Source organism: Chamaea fasciata, unplaced genomic scaffold, assembly GCF_029207755.1.
Source record: "Chamaea fasciata isolate MVZ Bird 193981 ecotype frontalis unplaced genomic scaffold, bChaFas1.0.hap1 SCAF_1, whole genome shotgun sequence".
Classification (NCBI taxonomy): Eukaryota; Metazoa; Chordata; class Aves; order Passeriformes; family Sylviidae; genus Chamaea; species Chamaea fasciata.
In genome coordinates this window covers 51,476,716-51,504,410 of record NW_027094086.1, presented here as the reverse complement: position 1 = coordinate 51,504,410, position 27,695 = coordinate 51,476,716, and the positions used below count along the sequence as shown (strand labels likewise).

At 37.1% G+C, this 27,695-nt stretch overlaps 1 protein-coding gene across 6 annotated transcripts in view; it reads right to left on the bottom strand.

The window, feature by feature from the left end:
• Nucleotides 1–27,695, bottom strand: part of PTPRM (protein tyrosine phosphatase receptor type M) — a 440,953-nt gene that overhangs the window by 65,607 nt on the left and 347,651 nt on the right. For 3 of the 6 annotated variants that reach the window (XM_066183184.1, XM_066183208.1, XM_066183191.1), the window contains 3 exons: nucleotides 25,422–25,496; nucleotides 25,176–25,202; nucleotides 20,493–20,680 (listed from right to left, as the gene is read on the bottom strand). In XM_066183184.1, the coding sequence (XP_066039281.1) occupies nucleotides 20,493–20,680; nucleotides 25,176–25,202; nucleotides 25,422–25,496 (290 nt within the window). The remainder of the gene's footprint in view (nucleotides 1–20,492; nucleotides 20,681–25,175; nucleotides 25,203–25,421; nucleotides 25,497–27,695) is intronic. The other 3 variants (XM_066183217.1, XM_066183227.1, XM_066183199.1) reach the window with 2 other exon arrangements.

Below are 27,695 nucleotides of genomic sequence, written 5' to 3'. Positions count from 1 at the left end.
AGACCAGACAACTAACAGTGATCCTAATGGAGGTCCTTGTCTAAACTCAATTATCTAGAGAAGAAACTTGTAGCCCTTTGAGTTGCAGCTAAATTGGATGCCTAAAATGCCCTGAATTTGATAGTGAAGATTCATTACTAGTTTAACACTAATGCTGTGTCCATTTTACATGTGGAAATTACAGATGGGAAAAAATGCATCCATTAAAGTCTGAGTTAAGATCCTAGGGTCACATTAGACTCTTTGTATTTACAAACCCTAGTAAATACACATTTCAGTAAGTCCATAAATGTCTGGAGGACAAGGATCTTCAGGCTCATTTAATGAACACTGCAAGATTTGTGAGTGCAGTAAATCTGTCAGTTCATTGGATTTTCAGCAGTCAGAATCTGCTAAATATCTGGCATATGAGGATGTTCTTGTGACTTAACAACATTAATTTATTTTTTTAACAGAAAATTGAAATAATCCCTTTCCGTTTGTTGATTACTCAGTATTTGAACTATTAAGGAATTAAAAAGGGTCACTGAAAGTTAGGTTAAATGAAATCTGCAGGGAGGCCCAAGCTATTAAACAATATTTTTAATCTTCTAGTCACTTTGAGGGAAGCTTTCATCATTGAAAATGCATCACCTGTAGGTAATAGATCTCCCCAAGTGTTTGCGAGCAGTGGTGAATGATTTCACTGATGGAAATCCACAGTAGGCAAGCAGCTCTTCATACTTCAGTCATTGCTTTGGTCACTGAGAGCATCTGTGGATGACAGCCTGCCACTAGAGAATATATTCACCATCAGCTTTTCCTTCTCTGTCAGCTTCAATCACTGAGAATTATGTCCAGTTTCCAAATAATGGAATTTAAAAAAACATTTTACTGCGCCTGCCCTTGAAAAGTGTCTGTTCCAAGAGCCAATGTGAAAATCTATCTAATCAATGTAAACTGCCTTCAGCAGCTATAAAGCACTTACTGGTGTGTTACTGTAGCATAAGTCTGAACACAGAAGAAAAAAACCCCCAAAACCCAATAAAGACCATTGCAAATAGAATACATTGATGTCATTGCTAAAACCCCCTTGTTGTGTCCAGATTTTTTCTGGTGAAGTTAGGCTGATAGTTAACATAAGGTTTTCTATAAGATGAAGAACAGTTTTAAAGAAGATGCAGAATTAGTAGTCTGACATATGCCATCTCTCTGATATTGCTCCCAATGCTCTTTTGTGTGGTTGTTCCTCCTTGAACTGATGTAAAAAAGCCCAGAAACATCCACTCAAGGATTTGCATAGCCAGAGGTAGGAAACAGTCTTTTCTTTCTCAGGTGAATTTAGGTTATTTTGCTTTACACATGAGAAGAAGAGTAGGGAAGCAAAAGTCCTTCTGGTCTTTTGAGACACTAAACATCATAGTCACTGCCTACATTAAATGTTGAAATGGAAGGGGAACTATTACCTCCTCCACTGACTAGCTGTAGCATGCCTTAACACTCGGATTTCCAAACAAGGACTAAAACCACACAAGTAAGACAAAATCTGGTACTTGTTCTGTGATTGCAATGGTGTGCTCATTTTCCAGAGGCAGTGCTTTCAGTTAGCACATTTCCTAATACATTTGTATTTTCAAAGTCACAGGCTTTGCTACTCCCTGGACAACTCGGCAGACTAGTCAACCTATAGCAGCACAAGGAAAACATAGTAAAATGATCAAACTGCTTCAGTATAGTACTATGAATGACATAGGTACTGGTACCACTTATCATGAGTTAGCTCCAGTTGACAATAGCATTAGAAAATATACATGAAATTTAGTTAACGCTACTGTACAAGAGAGAGCTCCCTAGCTCACTAGAACAGAGTAGTAACTTAAGTGAAAGTGACTCGTTGGTTAGTGTAAAAATTGTGAAGGTGTTGCACACCTTCAGGAGTAACAGGTCGTGAGTACCAGCCATGTTGAAGTCTGGTTTTTAGTTGCTAAGAGCATTTGAACAAGATAATCAACAATATTTTTTTTTTTTCTACCCAGTCATATATTTTACAGCGTCTAGAGTTTCTTGGGGAAAGGACCCAGAGGACGAAGCGACCTGAGAGACTGTAGGAGAACACGCAGCATGGCTGGAACCACAACACAGACCCACCCAAATTCTTTCCTGAAATGTGTCCTTTCCTGTGGAATGGAAGTTCTGTGATTTGTGAAACTGCACATATTGGTGATTGAAATATTTTGGTAGTTTAGTACATTTAGTGTTCAAAAACCAATTGTCATTTGGTCTGAAATAATAACCAGGCTGAAAAAAGGAGTGTCATAGAGTACTTCTGTAATAACTAACGAAGAATTACTTTCCATATATTTTTAACCCAAACTGTACATGAGATCTGTTGGTGTAACTTCTTTTCTTGCTATCTAACTCGGAAGATAATACCTGAAACTCACCTGTAAAATTCAACAGCAGGAATAGAAATATTTATAGATTCTGCAGAGCAGTCTAAAGATTTGACAGATAACATAGTTTACATAGGCTTTCAGAGCGATTTCCATTTTACCTACTTAAGTTTTAAAAACTCCATTACCTTAATTCCTTTAAAATTCTTTAAGACTACTGTATAAGGAAAGATTTTAGAAATATGGTGAATTAGTAAGAGGACTCCAATAGAACATACAATTAAAATTCTAATTTAGAAACTTATTCCCTGGCATACTAGACAGCAATAACTTAACCTCATTAATCTTCCTGATTTATCTCCAGCAGAAAAATATAGTATGTTGATACAATTTCATGATCCTTTTTTATAGAAAGGACCCTCTGGGTACAATAAACACACTTGTACTGTAACTAATGCACAGGATATATTATTTTTAACTTGTGTGTAAAAGAAAATAAGGTTGTCTCAAGCATTGCTTATTTCTTCTTAGGAAAATGGATTTCCTGCTTTTGGAGGATTTAATGAATACTTTTAATGTACAGCATGTGGGGCTTTCTTATCTCCCCATTCCTCACTTTTTTTCTTTTTTCTTCACACAGTATGTAATTAGGAGTGCGAACTTGAGCAACACTCATGACTGTAATGTGTGTAAACATAAAGTGAATGAACACAGGGTACTCTGAATACCATCTAGTTCTGTGCTTTGACAGGAAACCAGGGCAAGACATTGATCACCACACAGGTACTATCCATCCTTTGTGAACAAAACTACCTGCATCATTATTTATTTACTGTGCCATCTCCTTGCTTCCTCCCTATGTTATTCCAAAGGATGTAATAACGTATGTTAGTTGTAAACACTTGAGTAAAAAAAGGTGCGGAGTCATTTATTTCTTAATGAGAAATCCTACCACCAGGACACAGAATGTACAGGTAAGGTAAATTCTAAGTTGACTTCTTTTGGAAGGGTAACATGTAAATACCTCAGACTACTTGGACAGAAAGAAAATACTCAGTCTGGTCACTATGACATGGTTTGAATGAGGCCAAAACGGAGTGGTGCCTCAAAATGTTGTAGGAAGGCAGAGACATTGAATTTGAGGTAATGAAGGTTTCGAAGGTACCATTATAACCAGATTTTTCACCTCTTGCTTTTCATTTCCAATTTATTCAGGAAACTCTTTGTCAAGTCCCTTTCTGCCAAGCAAAACATTCCTTCCACAATGCGACTTAGAACTCAGAGGTACATCACTCCTAGATTTTCTTTAATGTACTCAGAATGTTAGCAGGCAGATGGTTTCTAAAACCTGGTTTTAGGTACCTTAGAGCTTTGAGAACATTATTTGGATCTTTTTGTGCACTTTAAATTTTAATTCAAAAAGCTATTAAAAGATGTAAATATTTTTTCTGAGTCTAGCCCATTTTTCCTCCTAAAGATTAGCACTTTGATATTTGATTTACTTTACAAATAATAAAAGCTTGCCCCAGGGAATGGTTTCAAAGAGTTAATGAAATATTATTAAAGTAGAGCATAAAGATACTGTTTGCTGTGAAAAAAGAAGGTAGGGACTGCAGATTTGCTCTTCCTATAGTAAAGAGTTTGCAATTGGTTTAAAATAGAAAAAAAAAGAGAAAACAACAGGAAGAAAAGAAAAAATAAATTAAAATTAAAAATTCAGAGTGAGACAGAAAGATGGGGAGGAGGAGAAAAAAATACAAAAATAATTTAGTCACCAAAAGAAAAAGTTTGCATTTGAATAAAGTGATAACCTTTGTGTTGCAGTCATCAAAATTTTCTGTTCCCTTGTGTTTTGCATAGTGATTGATGAGAGCTATTTCACTTACTGCCTAGATATGCTATGTAATGAACAAAACAAGGCTTAAGGATTCCAAGAAACTTTTCTAAAGTGGGAAATATTTTCTATGGGAAAATACTTCTTTTCCATGACTTGACTGATGCTGTAAGCCTGTGACATTATTCTTTGAGCAAATATATTATTTGAAATGAGACTATTTAATAGCTGGGCCCTTCTGCTTACTGAAGATTATTTCTTATGGAAGGTGATCAACATTAAACTGGTGGACACATACTCTGATAAGAAATGTGACTTCCGACACATTTCTAGGTAATCCAGTAATATTTTTGCCTGATTTTATCTGAATACATAATTGTAATTGAGACAATGCTCTGAGCTCAGAATTCACCAGAACTGCCTGACTTTAAATTATCAGCTAACTCAGGTGCATAAAACCTGATAAGATCTTCAAATTTCCTGTAAAGACAAGCTGTTTGTGATTTAGAACCACAGAGTTTGGAAAAACCTCCAATGCAATAGAATTCCCTAAAGCAATAGAAAATGGCATGTGGAAAAATGAAACAAAAGCAAACAAACGTTGAATTTGAAAAGTGAATAAGCCCCTCCCCTATCTTCATCCAAGCTGTAATGTACACACAGCTGATCTAACCTTTCAGAAGTGATAAAGCACCCCTCAGATTTGGCTCACTAAGTGGGCCTCAAGGGTTTCCATGAGTGTATCTTGGCTGCTCTAGTTAATATAGTTTGAATAGAAGATAAGAGAGGAACAAAGCTCACATAATAAGATTTTAATTCTGCTACAAGGCAACACTGACATCACATTTAAGTACAAGATAAAAGCCAGAGTATACTGGCGTGCACAGATGGAACACAAACATTTTGCACACTGTTGTTTTTCCCTGTGGATAAGATAGAACTTTTCAAGGGAAGTAAGAGCAGTAGGGTATGCTAAAACAGATAAAGGTCTACTTGCAGTGCCCTTTCAAAAAAATGATAGCACTTCATTGTGCTGGCTCATTACATTTTTTGATCTTCACAGGAAGCTTTGGTGCCTTGATGTCTGCTTTGCTTGTTTGCAAATACACTGTTTGCTAGCATACAGAAGTCAAGCAGTCATTCCTCTGGGCTTGACTTTTAGGCCACCATTTTCCTTGTTCTAAAGAAAACTATCTCCTATCTAAAAGCTACATGTCTATTTACCACTATTCCTGGCTGGCATCCAGTCCCTGAGCTTATCATTTGCTACACTCCTGCTTCAGGGAGAGCAGTAATGGGACACAGCAGAGCCACTCAGAACTTGCACAGCAACGGGAGCTCCCGCTACTTCACTATTCAAAAATCCTGGCTCTGTGTTTTAAAGTTAAGTTTCCTTTTCCCAGACATCCCTCTGCAGGCTCTCACTCTGTAATTGCTTCCTGTCAATCATCTTCCCTTTGGACAACTGCACACTTACTGGAAATGTGGATAAAAACTTCGAAAAAATCGTGTTGGTCCTAGACAATTTCCCATCTGTCTGAGAAACTACTCAAGGAATAATACAGAGTATTTAAGAGCACATAAAGATAATCAGCATAAAAATAGTAGAGGTAGTAATGGGATTGACAATGATGACAAGTGTTGCTGTCAATTGTAAACCTAATTATTTTTAGTTTGCTCACTGTACACTGACAGACAGCAGACCTTCAATACAGCCCCAAGACTACTCATTAGAACAAACAGTGTCTGCTTAGGCACACTAATGAAGGGCAGCAGCTCACCAACCTGAATTGCCTTATTTTGATATTTGAAATGTATATACAGTACTTTCTCATTCTGAGAGAGGTAGAAATTCATCAACCAGGCTTAAAACCAGACAGTTCATTCAGATATATAATACACTGAATTGAGGTTACTCAGATGACCCAGGCTCAGCTAATGGGTAACGTGTAGTGGAAGTACTCTGGGGAAGTTAACAATGAGGGAGGGACAAAAGGGGTTGCTGTCCCTAAATGCTCTTATTTGAAGAGTAGTTCTGCATCGTTCAACTAACATCAGGTAGGTGGTACTAATATTTTCTCAGCAGAAAAATGCAATGCATATGTGACAATTCCACTGCATCATGTATCCACAGGAGCTAACTGATGGACATTTGGATTGTCCAGTTCTGTTTCCATGTAATCAGCTATTATATTCCTGATGCCCAAGAGAGAAACTTCCAAAGAGCTTTGAAAAGTCTTCTGACCTTGTACTGACCTTGTGCAATACAATGGGGATCTCTGAATATCCCAGTGCAAGTATCTTGTCCTTCTTATTTATCACTCACACAGCTACATTCAGAGAATACAGTCGGCAAGTGAAATAAGTACTGAACTAACAGAAAAAAAATCTATCTCCAGCAATAATGATGGAGATGGGAATTTGAATGTCATGAGTTACTTAATGGGCAGATGTGCAACAAGAATATCTTTTCTCCTCTAGTTTGGTGGTGTTTTACAATTGGTATGTAAAAGTAACAGCAGAGTTTAGTAAATTAACAACCCAAATGTAATACACCAAACAGACTCCACGGAAAAAAAAAAAAAAGGAAGAAAAGTGGCACTGTTTGACAGAACAGTCTTTTTTCTAAAGGACAATATGTTGGGAACATGAAGGTGAGTTGTTTATGAAGTAAAGAGAGCTAACTGAAAAGTTACCAACTCTATGTTAACACAAATGGATTATGAGACATGAAACTTAATGAAATAAAGGGTTAGTCACACAGAGAAAATCAGTGAAAATAATTGTTTATATTCAGCACCTTAAGAAAAGAAAAGGAGCAATCATAGTTCTGCACTTAGATCACACCTATGACATTATTCTGTGGATTTTTTCCTGGTGTGCAGAACCCTTCTGAACACGTCACCTAGCTACTATTTTGTTCAGATTCTGATCTTGCTCAGTATCAAAACAATTCTTCAGTAATGAAGATTGAGGTTTAATGACTTGATGTGTAATTTTGGCTTCTGCAATCTGCTTCTTGATTTTATCTTTTTGCATAAACTGAACAAAACACAGCAATTTATTAGCTATTTGTGGACATTTCAAGATTTATATACATTGCAGCCCTAAATTTTTACTCTACATTTCCTTTCATTAGAACACTGCACTCAAGCTAGATTAATTGAGGCAAGCCAACATTGTAACAGCTCTGTTGAATAGCAGCAGATGCCTTTATTCTCTGCATCCCTCCATAAAACAAAACTTTTAAAAATTTGAGTCTCTATATAAATATTTCCCTTAGAAGACAATACAAAGATTCCAGTCATCTGTTTCTCATTAGGCCAATTACTAGTTGTTTAAAATAACAACCTAGTAACGTCCATTTTTATTAGATTTATTAATAAACTCTGAGCCAAATTCTGCAAATGGAACAAGATAAAATGATGAAAAGTGAGCTAGACCGACAAGGGTGACCTGGCACTGAAATGTTTCAATCCTGACATTAAGTGGAATAATAAATATCCAACCTAAACCTCCCCTGGCACCACCTTGATGCTGTTTACTTTTATCCTGTTGCTTGCTACCGGGGAGAAAAGACCCATGCCCACCTGGTTACAACCTCATTTCAGGTAGCTGAAGAGAGAGCTAAGGTCTTACATGTCCCACTCCGGCTCCCTACCTTGCCATAGATCAACATGAATCTTAGTTCCATAAGAATATATGTAAAAGTACATCTGAGACAATAGCCAAAAAAGTATTGTTTGGGTTTTTTTGTATCAGGTACCTGAATTTGGAAGCTGTCATGCTCTATAACTTCACTGTAGTCAAAATAGCTGGCAACTAAACTTGTCATATCACTTAAAATACAAACACTTGATATGATACCAGTTCAAACTTAAGATCCAGCATAAATCAAGATAACTTTTCTGTTTTTCATCAGAAGATGCTGTAACTTTTCCAAGCATGGGCAGAAACTGTATGGTGAATGGAGTACTTCACTGCTTTATGCACATGAATTTCAGCTTTTAAAAATGTGGTATTAGTGACAATCAAAATAGTACTTTCTGTAGAGTACTTTTTTCCCTTTTCTCCATGAAAACAGAGAGGAAACCAATCTTTTTAACTTTTTTCAGTATTATTGCACTATTAAGCTTGAGCACTCCAAAACACTGCTGATCCACACTAAAACAGTCATATGTGTAGCACTATTCAAATGTTTCATGACACCAAAAAAATCATGTTACTATTACACTTCCAGATTTGTCAGTCAGGTTTCTAGGGACTCCGGCAGGGAGTGAGTATAAATACTGAGGAAGCACAAGCAGACCTTTGTGTGAATGTGCAGTTAGACAGAAACTTAATTACTTCATTAGTTTCCTGGCCCTTGAAAAAGGCCTATTTTAAAAAGATTCAACATGTTCCTCTACAAGATATCTAAGGCAATTCCACTGTAGCATATCAGCTGAAAGAAAACATACTCCTAGTTATGTCAAAATGAAAGACATATGCTTCCCAACTAGACTGTCCTTCTACCTCAGCAATGTTCAAACATCAATTAATGGCAGAAATAAGGTGTTTTTAAAAAATGTCACCAAAAGTAAGAAACACACAGTCTCAATAACAAAAAATGAAAAGCAATCCACAAAACAGTTAAACTTTAAATAAGCCCTAAATCCTGCATATAGCATAGTGTTTCTACTTTCTTTGTGTGCCAGAGATACGTGTTCTTAGTAAATACCAGTAAAATAAACACAAATGCTGTGCAGAAAACTGACAAATGGAGGAAAAACATGTCAATCTCAAACCAGATCTACAATTAAACATATAAAAAGCATGAGCAATTTATGTGATTTTCCCTGTATTCAAACACTTTTGTATGTTCTAGCTACTGTCGCTTCTATAGACTTGATTCACAATGTAACTATCAAAATTTAAAATTTGAGCAGCTGATGTTGTAAAAGAAGAGACAATTAAAAAGTCAGTGGCAAAACTGAAACGTGTAGAAAACTACTAGAAAAGCAGCAAGACACCAAATTTGCTTAGATTTTTAAATGTGTTTCCCACTGCAAAACCAAAGCAAATGCTTTGGTGTGGTTTGGAAGCTCAACCTATCTAACTGCAAAATTCAGATAATGGTGCCCCTTTTGCTGTCCAAAACATGAGAAGAAGTGGTTTACTGCCCACACTAGGAGTTTAATTCCACTACCTCAGTGTACTGTAAATAACACAACTCTCTTGAAAGGGTCTAATTAATAGAAACAAGATTCTCTGCAGAATAAAGCACTGCTCAGGATAAAGGCTCAAGGTTTAGGCTTTAGCATAAAAACTACGTGCATTTTCTATAGAAGTATTTTACAGCTGAGTTTCTTTTTTTTCCTCTTTCCCTTTACAGCATCATCAAGCTGCAGCCCCAATCCACAGCAGTCTTGCAGTACACCAGTAAGGCAGTGGACCAGGAGAATAGCTAATAAAAGAAGTAGAAAACACTGAGGATGCTATCAGACTTAAGGAGCAGTTTGTGTTCTTTAGAAACTGAAGTGATGTTAGTTCTATGAAACTGACTAGACGTTGGGGAAAAAAACAGAAAGAGTTACCATTTCACATCACATTGTTTGCTGATATACAGAAGTGCTGATTAATTTTTTTTCCTTTTTAGGTGAGTTAACAGCCATACTGGGTCAAAGCAGAGGTCCATACAACTGATTAGTTTCTCTCTACAACAGAACTAGTAGCAGATGTTTACAAAAAAGTATGAAGAATAGAGCAAATAGAGAGTGAATCTTTCCCCAGCATACTCTTTTACCTTCTAGCAATCAATGGCTTTCCTGAGCAATCTCTTCCTCAGCCAGAAACTACACACAGCCATTGTGTTTAATAATGAATTTGTCTAGCCCATTTTTTCACCCATTTATAATTTTGGCTTCACAGCATCTTGAGGCAATGAGCTCCACGATGTAATTATGTGCTGTGTGAAAAATATTTCCTTTTGTTCATTCTAAACCTGCTGCTTAATAGCTTTGTTGGGTGCTCCTGATTCCCTGTATTATAAGAAATAATAAATAATTGCTGTTAGCACTGCGGAAGTAATACTGATCTCTGGCACAGCTCAGAATATCCTAAGGGAGTATTACAGCAGCCAGGAATGAGTGATATTTCACTGTCCTGGAAAGAAAGTAGAGACTTCGTACCGGAGCAGATAAAGTGGCTCTGTGTCACTTTTAAGGACTTCCTTACTCATATAATCTTTACATAGTTTATTATGCCAGCCTTAGGGAAGTTGTGTACAACAGTGTTACACAGAGCATAAAATCTGGAGTTGAAGTATGAGTGGGTGAATGAGCAAAACTACAAACCCAAAATGCAGAGTCTTACTTTAGTTTTCTTTGTCCAGTTTGAGAAGAGACACCAGTGAAAAACAGAAACAGCTGAAGATAAAAAAATCAAGGCTAAGTGAACAAAAGCACAGCCAATATCACAGCTTAATGCAACGGACAATGTTCTGAAATACTTTTCAAGCAAACAATGCACCAAAGTGTTCTGGCAATGACTAATGGTTGACAGCACATGGAAGAGCAATACTGGGATCACAAAAGACTGAAGAACTGTTGCATGTAGAATTTCTCAAGATTAAAAAGCATGTGTCTCAACTTGCCAGTCATGCTTAGATTCAGAGGACTTTGGAAGGACATGAAAAATCTTAGAGCTTTGCACTACAAACTTTTCCCCATCTATTTAAGTCCCCTCCGTTCTTTTCTAACTATTCATGTGGGGTTGCAGGTGGCTGCTTTTTCTCTTGAGTAGAGGCTGCAGGATCTGACCTACCTTTCTAACATTTGTTATGTCATACTGGAAGTCTGTTGCTTGGCCATCATTTTTTGCAAGAAAAAGGACAGTGATGGCTCACGTAGATATTTAGTGTAAACAATCTGAATGGTAATAATATCTCGTATCAGAAGGTCTGTGATACAACCAAGTATTTAAGCACCAAAGGCAAAGTATTCCTGTTGTCATCTCCCAGACTAATCGGAAACTATGCTTACTTCAGGAACCAATACTGCACTCTGTGGAAGCTTCCACCATCCCAAAGCAAGCAGTAGGAGGCATTCCACTCAGAAAGGAACCCTTTACATACAGGACAGAGACAAAAATCTACAATTTCATGTAAAGAGCTTAGGCTACCTTTACTGCAGGCTCCCTCTGTCACCTGAAGGCAGTCACAGCTATGTCTGCCTCTGAACAGTCCCAGCCTGTGCATCAAGGGAGGTCCTCACTTCTTTTTCTTCCCTTTACTATGTGGTGTAAGAGCACAGATTGCCTGTCTCTTGGAGACCTAGAACTCTCTCTTGTAGATACAAGAACTTATTTTCTGTAATACATTAAGAATAGTTATAGCACAGACAAACACCTTAAAGCTAGGTGAGTAATAACTGAGCTCAGCTCATTTTAACAGCAACGTGCCATTTATTTTTAACACAGACCAAAGCAGAGCTCTGTCAGTCAATCTTTTTAAGATCTTAAGGGGAAGAAACTGCACCATTTTTGTGGACAGATATTCAAGCCTCTTCACCATTCTATGAGCATGTCTATGATGCCTCTTGTGTGGCTTCCATTTATGTAAATAGTAAAATGTCAAACCGGAAAGACGGTATATTCAAAGCAACTTCAAAACAGTCCCTTGAATCCCTTTAAAACCAACTGAACTTAAACATGTGCTTAAGGTCTTCTCTGTTTTGGCTCCAAATCATGCTGTAGACCTAAACCTTTCAGCTTTTGTGTGTGGATGTACGTCGAGTGACTCCGACCTGCTGTTTCTGTCTTGTGAATAACTTGTCGGTATTATGAATTTTCATCAGTCTCGAACTGAGCTGCAAACCCAGTAACTCCAGTAATTTTACATGGTTCATGCTGCCATTATGTAATTTCTGAAATACTGACTCTCACTGACAGTATTTCATAAGTCCCCAAAGCCAGCCTGCTATTCCTTCTGCTCACCTCCTGGGCTGCTTTGTTTCCATGGGTACCCTGCACGTCCCATCAGCTTTGCCCTGGAGGCTAAATTTCTGCCCATGGTTACCCTGCTAATCTTTGCCTGCCCAAGGTGCCTGCATCTTCTCACAGCTGTTCAGCAGGCCATGTCCCCTACACCTCTGAAATGACTTGCTGTGGACCCAGGGCGATCTCACTGCTAATTAATGAGACAGATGCAGAGCCAAGCAGCTCAGAAAGGAGCCCCACAACAGTGCAAGCAGGGGCATCACGGAGACCTGGCGTGATTGGTAACCCGGGGAGCAGCTATCACACGGAGACAGAGGCTATGGCAAGAAACCAGCAGGAGAGAAGAGAAGTTTGCCAGGTCCCATGTCTGCGCAATTATGACCTGGCAGATTTTCAGTGGACTTAGGACTTCCCACAGACTCTTTTGGGCCCATCAAATCAGTATGCTGTAACAAAAAATCGTTCCTGCTAGAAAATGATGAGCATCTGTTCCATCGACAGGACAATCACTAAAGCACTATAGGAAACATGGAAGAAGAAGTCATGTATTCCAGATAGAAAACTTTTTAAAAGATACACTGAGCCACAGGCTACATAAAAAGACAAATCTTAATTTCCTGAAAAATTTGTAATTGCTACTTTAACTTATTTAAAACAAATGCCTTATAGAAAATATTGCATATTTTACATATGCTGTGGATAAAGTGATGCTAAATGAAAATCCCAATAGCTAAATTATGCTAATTCAATTTGAGAAGTGTTCCTCTCACTTTACAAACAGTCAGTAATAATGCTCTGGTCATGATACCAGCAATGGACTAAAATGCCTAATTATTTGTAGTGAATAAATGCAATCTATAGAAAACAGAGTGTATATATAATTAATACATTATAATTGCATTTAACATCATCTGCATAATTTAAAATGGAATAACTACATAACTGATTTTTTATGTCTTTTTAAAGGGCACTAATAAAATATGAAGAAGGTAAGAAGGCTTATATGAGTAGGAAGTAATGAATAATATCTTGAACATTGAAGCACAATATATTATTCTGTGCACATAAATTGGAGCAATTCACTTTTGCAGGTGCAATGGGAAAAGTGTGGTATATCAGCACTTTTCAAAAGTAAATAATGTGTTAACTGAAGAAGGGATTACAGATTCTGATCAAATATTCAATGTCTTATTTGAATAATTAATAAGTCAGGCTGGTGCAAATATGCAGCAAATAGCCTGCAACGTTTCAAAAAATTTTCTTTCTTTCAAATCATACTTGTCACTAGCATTTAGAGTGTTTAACCTATCACCTTACTGCTGTGAGCATTAAAGCCATCCTTGCAGATTTCCCTCTGGAAACTCACCTTATGACTAAAATGACGTTCAGTGGCCTCATTTAGTTTCCTACTATTGTGCTCAATGGCCCATAACAGTACATAGATTGGCAAAATCTGAAATTAAACCCTGATTTCAATAGGTACAGAGAGCATAAATTTGATACCAGCAAAAGCGCAGTAGCAAGATCAGCCAGCAAAAATGACTTCACTAATGGACAACCAGAGTAAAATATACTGAGAAGACTGCTTAGTACATTTTGACTCCTCTCAACCTGTGGCTGCCAAAGGGGATGAAGACAAGACAGACAGGAGAATAATGTTCAGAAGATTTCACATGCTAAAATAGTGGAATGATGTGTGTTTGTTATACATAAGAATACATCCAAACATTGTAGGAAGAAAGCAGTAGGATGGGAAAGATTACTTCTTTCCATTAATACTATATAACCCCTGCGTTAACTACTTGGATGTATCACATGTGGATACAGGATTTTCAAAGATCTGGTCAGTACTACATTGACAATAATCACTGAAACTTAGAAACTATTTCTTTTATTGCTCCAATTTAACATTGCACATGCCCACAAATCTTTCTGGAATAAAATGAGAAAGATGCTGCAATGCCTACAGAGAATAAAAGATCCTAATGATGGAATTGTAGGTCAGGAAAAAGGGGAGGAAGATTAAAACCAGTTTTGAAAGACTGCTGTGATGGCTGGACTCAAGATGGGGAAAAAACCCACAACCTCCTAAAGCAAATTGAAACTTTATTTACCATGGGAAAATGAAGTGCCAGAGGCACATCCACAAAACTGTATGCAACAGTAAAAATTACCCATCTTAAATGCTTATGTAGACTCACTCATTAAGGGTCAGGAATAACATCAGAGGTGCTTATCATAGTTTAAATTAGCTTTAGATTTTCAGTCCAGCTATGCTGAGATCTGAAACAAAAGTCTGCTAAATATCTGATCATGGAAAAGACTCCCAGGGCATCTTCAGGTTTGAGAAAAATGACATGTTACAGCACATTTTTCCTCGCTGACATACTTTGTACTCATTCATATGTTTGCCTCAGCATGAACCAGGACTACCAGACTCAGTAGAAGCAGCGAATGATTGAAACAGCTGCCAGAGTTCCTACATAAGAACAACCTGCACTCGTTTATCCATCCAACTGATCAGCTTAAGAATCTATATCTCACGGCTTTTGAGTGGACAAACATTTTTCTGAGTGGATCGATACCACCAGCCTCTGTTTTAACTGCTTAGATAGATACAATGGTCATCAAAGATGCACTTTAAAGCTACCAGGTTTTCCTTAAAGCACAGTCTGAACTTTACATACAAGACTCATAAAAAAAAAATTTGGCTGCATTAGGTATCCTTGCTGGATGGATGGTTAGGTGTCCATGCTGCCTAAGAACACACACAGTTCAGACTGTTTAGGCTGCTGAGAAGAAGAAATCAAGGGGTCCATACCCAAGTAAATCACAGACTGATCAGTACCAAAAATAGCTGAATCACAGCATGAGCAAACAGCTGCCTACATCCCACTGAGAGTAATCCTAAGGATACTGAAAGTGTTCTAGTCTATACACCTCTGCAGTTCTATTATTCAAACAGATAAAAGCACAAAGCCTTTCTAATGAAGCCATGACCTGCCTAAATCTATTTTCTGGGATAAGAATAAATTCTAATTAAACCTGCTTAAACAAAACAAATCAGAGAGCTGTTTCTGCATATACATGCACTTTTATTTAAATTGGAGTAGAATGCATTTAGGAAGAGTGGGAAGAGGAAAACTGTGATTCAGCAAGTTGTGGGACATCTTGATCATTGGGCAGTTAACCACACTGTGACGTAAGGCAGTGTCACGTGTATGATATTAAGCACTGTGACAGCACTTCTCATCCATGTGAAATCTGTTAAGAAGAGAAATTCAGGGTGATAAAGGATGGGTATAGAATTGCATAAAGCTTGCTGACAACAACAGACATTCAGCAAACTAAGTGTCCTTCCTCTGAATGGAAAAAAATCACAAACTGGCCTACAGTTAAAATTGTTGACAGTTGATTCTAGCTGATCAACATCTGCAGGTCACCCATTCTTCTACAAGACTTAAATGGATGCTGCCATGCAGTGGGAAGCTGTCACTACCAACATAGGCTATGCACCAGTGAATGCTGTTTCAGGTTTGGGATTACTTTATTTCAACAACTGGAGTATTTGATCTGGAGTACCTTAGAATTTATAAACCAAAACATGCTTTGTGGATAAGGCAGTTGCTCATTTTTTACTGCTTCTTTCAACCTCCCTACATACGACCTCCACAGCGCCAAGTCTTCCTGTGCTCAAGTGTCTGGGATAATCCCAACCAGGAAGAAGTTACCCGGTATTTTTGGAAGGCTTTTGCAGATCCCACAGCAGCGTGAAGGAAGTGGTTACGTCTGAACAAAGCTCTTTGATAAAGGAAGAGCACCTGCCTCATATATAGGACCTCTATATCCCCATTTATAGGGGTTATCCCTCATTGTGGATGAGAGAGCACTTAGGTAATATATGGCTTAACCAAACCACCACAACTTGCCAGTATTAAAGATTAACAAAGCATTTCGTGATTGTTCTCAGCTCCATTTAAACAGATGAAACTTGAAAAAAATAATACCAGTGATCTCTATGGATGAACACTTCTAACAATTTTCCATGCCATTTTCACTGGACAAGTTCCCACTATTTCACTTCTATCTCTATCTCTGTTAAATTTATAATCCCTAATGAGTTTTCTTCTGTATTACAAAAACAGAAAGAGAGACACAGTTATGTGCTCTTGGTTCTTGAAGACACAGATGCTCTCCGTCCTGTATTTACACTGCGGATTAATGCCCCCATCCTCACCCAGTGTTCCAGGGTCTTCCTGTTTCCTGTGTAACTTGTGTCTTGCGGAATAGAAAATAAACTGCTCTGATTGTGGTACTGACTGTCTCAGCTGGTGTTGCAGTATATCAAATAAAACCAGCGGAAAAGGTGTGATAAAATTGCACAGGTTGGAGGTGGGAAAGATTAGTTAGAGTCACAAGAAACATGCAGGAAAAAATAGGGACAGCTGGGCCCTACCAGTAGCTATAATAACATAACATTAAAAAAATACTCAATTTTCCTACTATTTTCAAGATTTCAGAACAGGGCCCCAGAAGCACAAGTCTTAAAAGTGTCACATGGCAGCAAATTTGTCTTCCAGTTGGAACCAAAGAGAAAGAAAAATGCGTCTGGGGACTGGGTATGAGTGACAGGATTCTAGTCTGTTATGGCTTTGCATGACAGCAGAAAATGGAAATTACATCAGACTTCTTTCAAAGTCACACATTATTCTAAGAATGGTTTGGAGAAAAAAAATCCCAAACTAGGCACCTATGGGGCAAACATCCTCCATGAAAATATTCCTGCTTGCCTGCAATACTTTCTGTCTCCCCAAACAAGGATCTGTATTCCTCCTGGTTTCAGAGGGTTTTTCCCCCTATTTTGTTTCTTAAAACCATTTTGTATTTATCCTAAATATTCCACCGGCCAATGAAATTTTTTCAGCCAGTTGGGTTTTACTAATGATTACCACATCTGCCTTAGCTTATCTACATTAGCTTATCTTCTGAAGTTCCTTTTAAATGAACATACTGCTATTAAAACAGAATTTTTCATACCCCGAATTATTTTTAACGCTCATCTCCAAATTCTCTTTAAATTACCCATTTTTTTTATGATCACTTTTGACCACAATCACCCAAGGTATAGCTGGACAATGACCACAGCCAAATAACCTATTTTGAAATACTTTTACCAATCTGTAACAGGTGCTCGTAAGTGCTAAACTGAAATGAATTGTTTAACACACATTAGATACTGTATTTCATGTTTCTGACCTTGACAGGCACCCTGAGCCCATATTAATCTCTTTAGCTATGATAATTTAGACATTAGTACAGTTATATTGGTGCAACACATCAGAATGAAGACCATGCAGCACAGAAGGAACATATTCAGTGCAGTTTATCTTGACAGTATATAACATTACTGTATTTAAATTGTATTGGTTAATGATTTAAAATAATTTCTGGACTGAAACAGTTAACTGCGAGAAAAGCAAGAGAAAGGATGTGTTCGACAGAAGAGGAGGAGAGGGAAGATGAGACAGATGACAGGGAGGAAAGCCTTAAAGATAAAGCTACATGGAGGAAGCTTTTTTAAAATTCTGCTATTGACACAGTCCTGTTAGTGACAGTAAGTGAGGCTGATCTGAGCAGGACACCCTTTGCAAATTTTGGCTTTTCAAAGGAACCTCTGGTTTTGAGATAATGGAAGCTCAGAACGCCCTGTCATGGAACATAATGTGAAATTGATTTTTCAAGGCTTTATCTACACAAAGTTGCACTGGTTTAATTAAAGGTGTGTTTTTAAATCAATTTTGTTAAAGCAGTCCAAGCTCCTGTGTGGACACTCTGAAATTGATTTGGAACTGTCTTCTGTCAACTAACCTCAATTTGGCAAAGAACCACTTTACACTGAGTGGTCACCAATTTAAGTTGATCCAAAAACAGGGTTAAAAATAAAACTTATCTGAAATGGTAAGACTTTAATGAATTTATCTATTTCTGCCCCAGCTACGCCAAGCCATGCTGGTCTCCAGGAGCCTAATTGATCTGTTTGGAAGCAGATGAACTCGTTGTTTGGATTTATGGCCCCTTGACAAATGGATGTTTCTGGGAAAGGATATAGTGAAATCCCTGTGAAAGTAAGGAGTCAAAAACCAAAAGGTGACAGGTGTAAGGAGGAAGAAGTGATGAATTGAGGAAACCACTTTTCCCTTTTCTAGTTACTTTGTTTCTCTAATGCAGAAAGAAGATGAGCAAGAAGGCTCCTCCATGACCAGTAAAAGCTCTCCCGTGCTGTAACTGGGGAACAGATTAAATAATCCACAATCAGTGAAGGGGTGCTTGGGAAATCAGGCCAATGTTATCCTGTCAGTCTAACATCTAACACCACTGGAACCAAGCTAAAATCTCTCCTTTCTTAAGGGTCTGGCAGAGGATAGAGAGGATTTTAAAAATCCACTGCAGACAAGCTATGTGGAAATTTCCCCGAGTTTTAGGATTTCTGTGCAACCCCGACCACTTGCACTCCACTAGGCCACAAAGGAAGGTCAGCATTTAACTCTGCAGGTTACAGAAATGCATTCGTGTTCTTTTCACACCTGAGAAACAGATGGGAAAGCAGGCAGTGAAGTTGCTACTGGTGTGGCCCTAAGGACGTCTGCATGTGCTCTGGTTCTACAGACAGGCACAATATTGGTCTCTCCAGCTGAGAGCAAGGGCCTGATCCTGCTTGTAGGAAAAGGACCCTTCTTCCAGGAGAACAAAAAGGTAAAATCCTGCAAAACAGGGTGTTCCTCCAAGCCCCCAGTTACTGGGAGCTATAGATATTCAGTACCCCAAGTGGGTAAATCCTAATGCAGAGCTGAGCAGTGAGCAAGTACCAGCCTGCCATTGCTCAAAGATGTTTTTTCAACATTTATCCTTTGTGTCAGTTATGTTACACCAAAAACTTGTGCATGACACCAGTAGGACTTAAAATTACATATATGTGCTTAGACACTGAACTATAGCCCAAATTATTGAGAATGGTGGCCCTAATTATTAAGTTTTATTTTAAAGCATTTAAAACCATGCATGACAGCAAGTGCTCTGTGCCCTTGCACTCCTCTGAAGTGCTCCTAATGGGTAATGTGCTACTTTACTTTCTGTTCTGTTCCACAGATTTATTTCCAGAGCAAATCCTGTGTGAATTTCTCCTGAATCAAACTCTTTCCCTGGTGAGACTATATAATCCAGCTGTCTTGTTAGAGCAAAAACCATCTATGAGACTTCATTCAAAACAAATCCCCTGTCAAACTATTTCTTCCTTTTCATTTGGACATTTATCCTTCTGATAAGACATAAGGAAGAAATTCTTTTTTGTCTAGTTCAAATTTGTAAAGAGAACAGTATCAGTCTGACAGAAACGTAAACAAAGAGATTTGCAACCTTTGCAGTGCTAGAATATACTGGGCAGTCATTCACTGCATATGGAGGAAAACAGCATTACTGCAGGATTTCAATGAAAAAAAGCTTCCAGTATATGGCTAGTTGTAGCTCATTCTGATTCTAACAATTTCCATATATAAAGAGTACTTTTTCAATTCCAGCTTTACTATTTTAAGTTCTCCTTCCCTGCCACTATTAACAAACAGCACCGTGATGTATTGCATCTACTGGCATTAGTCATGACTACACCTACTGTCTGTAATGGGATGCCATTTATCAGCTTGGTAGGCTGAAAATTCAGTGATTTTCCTAGAAATTGTTTCTCAGCAGAACCATTTGATCCACTGTAGTTAAAAAGCCATGTCATTGGTTGCACTATAAATTCCATTTCACGGTCTTGTTTTTTTTTTTTTTTTAATAAATTAATTGTAGCTTTCCTCTAGGCGTAATGCTGGTATAAAAGGTTTTGGCTGATGAGCAATCTTTTCCAAACACAAGAATTTTCAATTCTATCACTTTGAAATAACAGTGGCATAAAAAACCTCACAGGAACAAACTTGTTTAAGTCAACCACACAAATGAAAGTTGACAAGTGATTAGGTCCTCCTGGGAATGAATTATTTTCCATGTTCCAGGGGAAAAAATGTCATCAGTGACTTTGGAAGTGGCCTGAAGCATGGGTTTTGTAAATCTAATACAACAAATACCAGTTTAAACAATTATATATTTAAGGAATTTTTATAACACAAAGCTGGCATGACAAAGCGTGAAGTTCAAAAAAACACCATCTCTCGTAAAATCCAAGCAGTAAGCACACTTGTTAAAACTCAGCATCAGACACATACAACCAACGGTGCAGACGACATAATAACCAGATCCTTGGACCTGAAACTTACTTCATACTCCTCTTTAAATCCATAGCCTTCTGCACACTTCATCTGGGTGATGTGCTGCAGCAAGTCAGCTACACGGATGGCTGGATGGAGCTGTCCGGTTTGGTAGGGCACATCCACTGGATCTCTCTTCTTATAGGTATGGGATTGGACCAGGCTGCTTGTGTCACTGACCATCGTGTGGGTTTCATCTAGAAAAAGAGTATCTCATCATGTACTGGCTCATTTTCACTTCTTTAAAGAAACAGAAACTACAAAGATTTCTAGAGGAATGGCAGATCTGACACCATCAGCATTAGTTCTGTCTGTGAAGGCTACACCAGAAGAACAGTAAATCCATGAGCAGTTTACACACGGAAATTGCAAGACTGATTGAAATGAGGCAAAGTCCATAGTTCTACAATGGAAGCATTGCAGAGCAGTCCAAACTCTAATATTGTTTTAAATATTGCTAGCTGATTGCAAACAAATTTTAAAACAGGCATTTCATTTTAAACTGCATAGAAGTTTCATTCTGAAACTTCATCAAGTCCCACGGAATAAAACCGGACTTGTATTTTTCATAGACTATTAAAGTGCTGTATTTTACACTGCAAATTTAGAGCAAATGTTTGGAGTGAGCAAAATAAAAAGATGCACAAAATGGCTTATGGTTTAATCAAGCTAGGACTGCAATGGAAATGTAGATTTTAAAACGACACTTGGAGACAAACTACAAGAGGACAAATGCAAAGGATCATCTGGTAAGGAAAAATGTCTTGACTGACTGCTGAACATGCTTTAGGATCATGGTCTAACATGAGCCACCACATTAGGCATGGAATGCTATATCTCAACTGACATGCAAGCCAACAAACAGGAGAACCCCGTGGGCTGGTTAAAATTTTTATGAGACACATACTTCTCCCAACCCTCCACATCTCTTCCATGGGGCAAATGGGCAACTTACCATTGATTGGCACTTTTAAGAAGATACATATCAGGAGAAAAAAAGAGGAGGAGAAAAAGGAAACAGGGCATAAGCAACAGTACTACATTAATAATTACAGGTAATTTAATGTTTTTAATTTAGTCTTTACAGAATGATTCCCTAAATGAGTCAGATTCTGATCTCAGTTTCACAGTAGAAATTAGATTTACTAAAACCAAGGTATCATACTGTGAGTCAATTCATACAGACGGAACTGAGACCAAAACCTATACTTAGAAGTAAGTAGATGTGAAAGTGCACTCTACCGAAGGAAGCAATATGAATTGCTTGCTGTATAGATGGAATTCTAAAAATTTATTCAGACTGGACAAGAGAAAAAACCCACCCCAAATTCTAAGGTCCAAGAATCATCATAAATACTTTATCTGCTTACTCAAATAATAAGTTTCTATATCTTAGATTTTTTAATTTTTTAGAATTTTTTTAAAATTTTAAAAAAAATTGTTAATATAGTGCTTTGACTTATTCAAACTATTTCTCTCTGAATGAACATTGAAAAAAAAAATCTGTATAACGTTTATAAAATAAGGTATTTGTAAAAAAAAATTACTTTGTAAAATAAGCCAAGGGAAGCATTAAAATAATTTTTCCACATTCATAAAGTTAGATATATTATACCACAAATACTCTGTATGAAAAGGTCCCAGATTCTCATGTACACACCAAAAATACTAACACACCTTGTTAAAGGTGAGATTCTGGTCTTAGTTGTACTACTGAAAATTGATGTTGAAGCCAGAAAGCTCAATGAATCATATTTCAAAGACGGTTTGAGGCCCTCTCAATTCCCACTAAGACAAATGAAATCTGGTCCTCACTAAGCATACAGTCAATATGAACTGTGCATTGATACCTAAACCAAAAACAGCAGAGAAAAATGTATGGATATGAGTTATGGCCATTTCACTCCTTTTCCTGTCAGTCTGCTAATCTGGTCTAATTCAGAGGAAAGGGACTCATCTTTTAGTCATAAAATTTTACAACTTTTGTCTGATGCAATATAAAATTGTACTGCAAAGCACCTCGGGATGCATGGCATGAAGCGTGGTATACAAGTGTAGGTACAGTATGTTGCTGCTGAAATGGCACCTGAAAACTACAAGGTGGCTAAGACACAAAAGACAAAAAAAAGTGCAGAAAGTTGATAATGGTTTTTTGGGTTGCTTATTTCAGTTTTAGAAACAGGTTAGAAAACTTGAGGATTTGTTTTTCTTTTTTTGTAGACTGCAAAGTTCTTTGCAACACAGACTGTTAGTAACTAAGATGAAGGTAAAGTTATCCAAGTCTTACTGTGCAAGCATCAATTTAATACTTATGAATCTCTTTCCTGCAAGCTCCCTAGTTTTAGACTAATTTTCCTCTTTCCTTTTTTTTTTTTTTTTAAATATCTAATAGCTTCATTAATACAGAAGAAGTTATCATTTAAGATTTTTTAAAATAAAGCATTTTTAATCCTTGGTTTATATAGTACATTAGGAGCCACATATATTACAGTTTTTATACTTTGCCTCTGAGCATGGTAGCATGAGCTTTTCACGCTGTCAGTTTTTCAAAGGGTGGGCTCCTTCAGATGCAGTGTCCATGTGCAATGGGAAGTTTACCTGGCTTAAATACTACAGCTGCAGTTGTCCTACCATACACTTACCCACTCCCATAGAGAATTATTACATTTAATAAATAATATACTTTGGAAACAGTAAATGTACTGTGACTTTTCTATCAGATTTTGAAAGCTGAACTCAACCATTCACCAGACTTCTACCTTCTTCAGGAGGTCACACTGAGAAAATAATTTAGTTCTTACTACAGGCTTGATCCTGTAGTTTCACACAACTTCTTTGGACAGTGAAAGCAAGAGTAGGTTTTGCTTGTAATTAAAACCCTGCATACTTTGTTAACAGCTGTATTCCTCTACCAGCTCAAGCATAGCTAATTTGATTTACCTCAGATACAACCCTACTTCTGTACAGACAGTCATAAACACATATTGGGAGGGAGATCTAATCTGAATGGAGCACCCTTCATAAAATGGTACTAAATTTTTAACGTGTAAAGTTACAGAAATATTTATTTTATGCAGTCAAAGAACTGAAATATTTTCTAAGATGAGTAAGCACAGGTCTGCTGCAGTAGGTCATAAAATACACACCTAACTAATTAAAAGACTTTACAGACTTAGTAAAATCAGAGAATTTATTTTTCCCAGAGTGTGTTTGCCTGATAGCTGAATTACTTGCTTAGAGATTATTTCTTGGGGGGAAAAAAGCTAACAAATAATTTTATCATTGTTCTTATATAGAAAAGAATCACAAAAGTAACCAAAGAAAGCATTAACTAAATAATACAGATAGGAAATCTCTAAGTTTTCCTCCTGATAATAGTACTTTCCTCCTTGCCCACCCACAAGGTCAGAAAGAACATCTACTGCATGAAGCGTTGAATGAATGCTAAAGCACACAAAAAAAATCTAACATCTCAGGCAGTTAAAAGGCACTGCAAATTTCATTTGCATGCAGATTATTACATTGTTACAGTCACTACCATTACCTTCTTCCAGATTTACATAATGTATAAAACCAGAAAAGTTCCTTCTCAAAGTTATCACACTGAGTGCACTGCACTAAATATTCTTTCCCAATAACAAATTTTCAAGATCACCTTCCTAAACTTTTACTTCTTATATGCTTCACTCTGTGTCTATCTAAGTCTATTTTACTTGCAGTTTAAGGGCAGGGATCAGTTAAGGGCTCTTAAATTTTTTACAGTGATAGGAAGAAAAAAGAAGAGAAAGGAAAATATTTGTAGAGAAAATATAAATTGAAAAATGAGTAAATAACTAGGCTTAACACTTAAGGAGTTTGATTTCCTGCTACAGTGCACTGTTATGTTTTGAATTACTATTAAAAACTGGCCCAGTTTAAAGTTAGCACAGGAAGGAGGTGTAAGTGAATACAAGCCACAAAGGGGTTAGAGTTATGCACTGAAAGTGCAAGTGCCTCATTCTTACTATTTATCACTGTGCAGAAACCTCTCTTTTTGACATTGGACAACAAAAAATCCTCCTGAATTCCAAGTGGAAATGCTTTACGTTTTAAGTGTATGTTTTTAACCTACAGTTTTACTGTTTTATGTCATCCCTGTGACACCTGATGCATAATAAACTATATATTCAAGTGTCATGTTATTTTGCTGTTCAAAATACCATTTCCTTTCTGAAACTTCATTTTTTGACAAGCACATCAGAAACTCTACAGAACTGTAAGAAGACATGTAGCTGGTAGATGGCCAGAACTGCATTTTGTCTGGTTTTCTGTATCCTGAGTAGTATAACTATGAAAAAAAGTTATTTTTAAGAAGTGACATCTTCAGTTCTGTGATAAAACAGAAAAACAAAATGAGGAAAACTATTTCAATTGCTGCTATAATCAAATTCTTTTGTGTCACTCCAAATACATGCAGAAACATTACCTTGCAAATCCACGTATTAAAATTATTTGCCTTTTCTCCCCTGACTTGCACTATGACAGTAGTAATCAAACCTGGTAACTGCCCTTAGCACCTCAGTGTAGCCCAGTCTACCACCCCTCCCTTTAGCATGAAGCTCCAGCATTTTGCATGCTATTGTCTGCTCCCCAAGAACTGCAACTTTCGAAATTACTTCAGTAATAAACTTTGATAAAGAGAAATGTTCTCACCTAAAATTGCAGTTGGCACAAATGGATCTGTCATACATCATAAGCAGGTCAATGCAGGAAAGGTAAAAAGAGAGAGAACAGTAAATGATTGATACATGTTTTCTTTCAGAAAGCTACTGTTAGCAACCGGAATGTTTCTTATATATACATTAAATGCAGATGGCAAGAAGTATAGTAATATAAATATGTATGCTTTTATTATGGAAAGGTCTATAGAGGGTGGAAACCAAGAAAAAAACTGGTTACCTGGGTAGTAAGAATTAGGCACTGTTGTGCTCAGTGTGTTAGTTTTCATTGTAAATGAAGATGGTGAAGATACAGCTGCAAAGAGAAACAAAGCTGGTTAGAGACAGAGATATGATATGCAGCTACTGAAGCTGAGTGGAACAGCAGATGGGATTGACTTGACTTAAGAGTTCATCCTGCTGTGTTTCTTGCACTGGAATCAGGACCTAGGGAAAACCAGGCAAGGCAAGGCCTAGTGAATGAAATAGCTCACTGAATTTGATCAATTCTCTGAAAAGAAGTGTCACTGGAGAAAGCATTTTGATTGCTGATGGGAATTATACTTCTTAAATCACAAGATTAGACTGAATACTGATGCTTGAAACAACACATCACAACGACAAGAGGTGTTTTTGACAGATGCTTTGATCACTAATAAGTTTTCCTTATAATACTGTAAATACCTTATGCAAATACTCTACTGTAGTTAATGTTTTCCTCTCCCTTTTTTATTTGATTTGTTTAGACAGGTGGGTAGTGCGCATGGAGATTCTACTATTCTATCACTGTTTGAAGGTGGTTTTCAGGGAGTGATATACAGACCAATGCTCACATTGGTATTTAATCACTGAACCATTTGAAAAAAACCAATGGAAAAGCCCGATGGGAACAAATGAAGTTCAGTTTGCCCCTAGTATACAAATATCATGCAAATTACCATTGTAAACACAGATACATTTAACAGGTAGGAGTTAATCACAACATTTAACGGGATGTTCAGCCAAAGAGTCATTAGATGCTTTTAAGCAAAGCTCATTGCAAATTCTGCTTTAGCTACTTGTCTACACAACTCAAATTCAGTCTGATCAGTGAATGTAAGCATATTCTGGATACCTGTAAACTGACTAACAGGAATTTGTGAAACAAAACAGAGTTGAGGAAGACAGGATCTGCTGGATGAGGAGTGAGATTACTCCTGCTGGCTTTCATCCATCTTTTTTCCAGTTGATCTTCTAGGGCAAACAGTTACTAGCCCTTGTTAATATGGGTATATCTCAAAACGGGCCTAAATAATGCTGATAGTTTATATGATTATATAATTATTAAATATTTATATCATTTATATGATAAATGATATAAATTAATATATCTGAGACCATGTTTTATTGATTATGTCTCCAGAATGGGGAGATTACATTTTCTTGATGGTTGCAACAGAGTGATATTTCTTTTGGGTATGGATACAGAGATTAGTTGAGGTCAGGGCTGCTGCAGGTAATAAAACTTGCTAGGTAGAGAATGCAGGCAGGGTAAGGAACTTTCACAGGAAGTAGGAATATTCTAAATCTCTTGAGTACAAGGCCTTACACAAAGATTATTCCTGAAGACTGTCAGTGTGCACCTTCTGGTGACACTGTTTCTGGTGACATGTTTCTTATGGAAAGTCTAATAAGAGGTTCTAGCCCTCAAGCAGTATAAAAAACTCATTATGGCAATAATTTCAAAGAGGTTTGAGGTGGTTTACATAAAGAGGATTTAGACCCAGGAACTCATTGCAGCTTCATTTGTAGTTATGACCATTCAGCAGCACCAGTGGAAAACTGTACCATGATGATGGAAGATGAAGTAAAACCTCTTGATCTCTTCACAGAAATAAGCAATCTCATTAACTGCAAAGGTATATTCTCACCAGAAAGGCAGGTCTGATTTGAAAGATCTATTTCAAATCAATTTCAAATGTAACTCAAATGCAAATTAACATTGCAAATTCTGAGCCTAATGCTGCTGAGAAAAGTCTCACTGTATAAACCTCACAGAGTGTTTGCACAATTGAGCTCATCAAAGATAAATTCTTAAGCGTATTATTGAAGAGTGGGAGTTGGGCCTTGCATACTGTTAGTACTTGAAAAAATTTTTATCTTTAACAAATTCTGAAGACGTTAAGAAAACCACTGGCATACAAAAAAACCCTGAGGTTCCTTATGAACCCGAAAAATAAAAAAAAAAAACCTCTTTGAACCTAGTCATTCTTTTAAAAAAATTATGAAAAACTGTTGTTTCTTCATGGTCTTTGCTTAGTGCCAACCCTCTGACAGGAGTGAGACCTTGACTAAAATTCTAATATAGGAAATTTTATAACCCAAATCTGATTTATTTTCAGGATATTAGAGAATCTCTTTTGAAACTGCAGAACAGATAAGTCCACTGAGTTTTTCCTTTGCACAAGTAACAGAAAGAGCATCATCTAGACTTGGAAATAATAAGACAATCAGATTATCATTATGAAGTTATTAT